Consider the following 1,066-nt stretch of genomic DNA (forward strand, 5'->3'; position numbering starts at 1 on the left):
CCCTGCTCCCTTTGCCCCCCCCCCCCTGGTTTCCCCCCCCCCCTCTCCTCCTCCCCCCTCCTAAACCCTGGACTCTGGGAAGGAAGTGATTCCTCACTCCAGTGAGAGTAAACACTCCCCTATGTGGCCCTTTAAGCTCTGTTTGTTTTCAAAGCTCTCTGGGATGTGACACACACACACACACACACACACACACACACACACACACACACACACACACTCTCTCTCCGCAGCTCTGTCCAGTGTACTGCATGGGAAAATACCCCAAAACGGCAGGGCAAACGGGGGTAACCACCAATCAGATGCTCGTCCAGTCGTTCATTACGTTAGGCCACGCCCCCTGAAAAACTCCCTCAAAGCTAAAATATCTGTGAGTCTCCACCTCCACCAACAACGTTCCCAGTCCATTAGAAGCTGTGAATTATATTTCGACCAAATGAGGCGTTCAGGGACCGGCCAGATGTTCTGATAGGGCAACATGTGACACGTGACTCCTCCCCCTTCAGAAGAGTCTGATTCTGGAGCAGCAGAAAATGTCAAAGCTTTGATGGTGGACTGGTGTTGCCTTTGATGTTACACCTAGAAACAGATGAGATATATATTTTATATATGTTGTGATATAAAATATACAGACAATACGACCAAATGTCTGATCGTCCCGTCTTTTGTCTCAGGGCATTGAGTGGACCAACATCGAGTACTTCAACAACGCCATCATCTGTGACCTCATCGAGAACGTACGTCAACACACGAGGTCTCGTTGTTAAAAATACGATCTTACTGTTTAACTATACTCTGTTTCCTGTTTTATCGCCCCCTGGTGACCAGAACCAAAACGGCATCATGGCCATGTTGGATGAGGAGTGCCTGCGACCCGGGACGGTCACCGATGAGACGTTCCTGGACAAACTGAACACCGTGTGTGCCGAGCACCAGCACTTTGAGAGTCGCCTCAGCAAGAATTCAAAGTTCCTCACCGACCACAGTCTGCCACACAACTGCTTCAGGATACAGCACTACGCCGGCAAGGTACTGGGCGGAGAACCAGGACCCGGGATGTGGAGAT

General features: G+C 50.5%; 1 protein-coding gene across 1 annotated transcript in view; it reads left to right on the forward strand.

Moving 5' to 3' along the window:
- Positions 1-1,066, forward strand: part of myo1b (myosin IB) — a 49,377-nt gene that overhangs the window by 36,867 nt on the left and 11,444 nt on the right. Inside the window, exons 13-14 of the mRNA XM_025063746.1 lie at positions 663-737; positions 829-1,029. Coding sequence (XP_024919514.1) covers positions 663-737; positions 829-1,029 — 276 coding nt within the window. The remainder of the gene's footprint in view (positions 1-662; positions 738-828; positions 1,030-1,066) is intronic.

This window comes from Cynoglossus semilaevis, chromosome 16, assembly GCF_000523025.1.
Source record: "Cynoglossus semilaevis isolate Cse_v1.0 chromosome 16, Cse_v1.0, whole genome shotgun sequence".
Lineage (NCBI taxonomy): Eukaryota > Metazoa > Chordata > Actinopteri > Pleuronectiformes > Cynoglossidae > Cynoglossus > Cynoglossus semilaevis.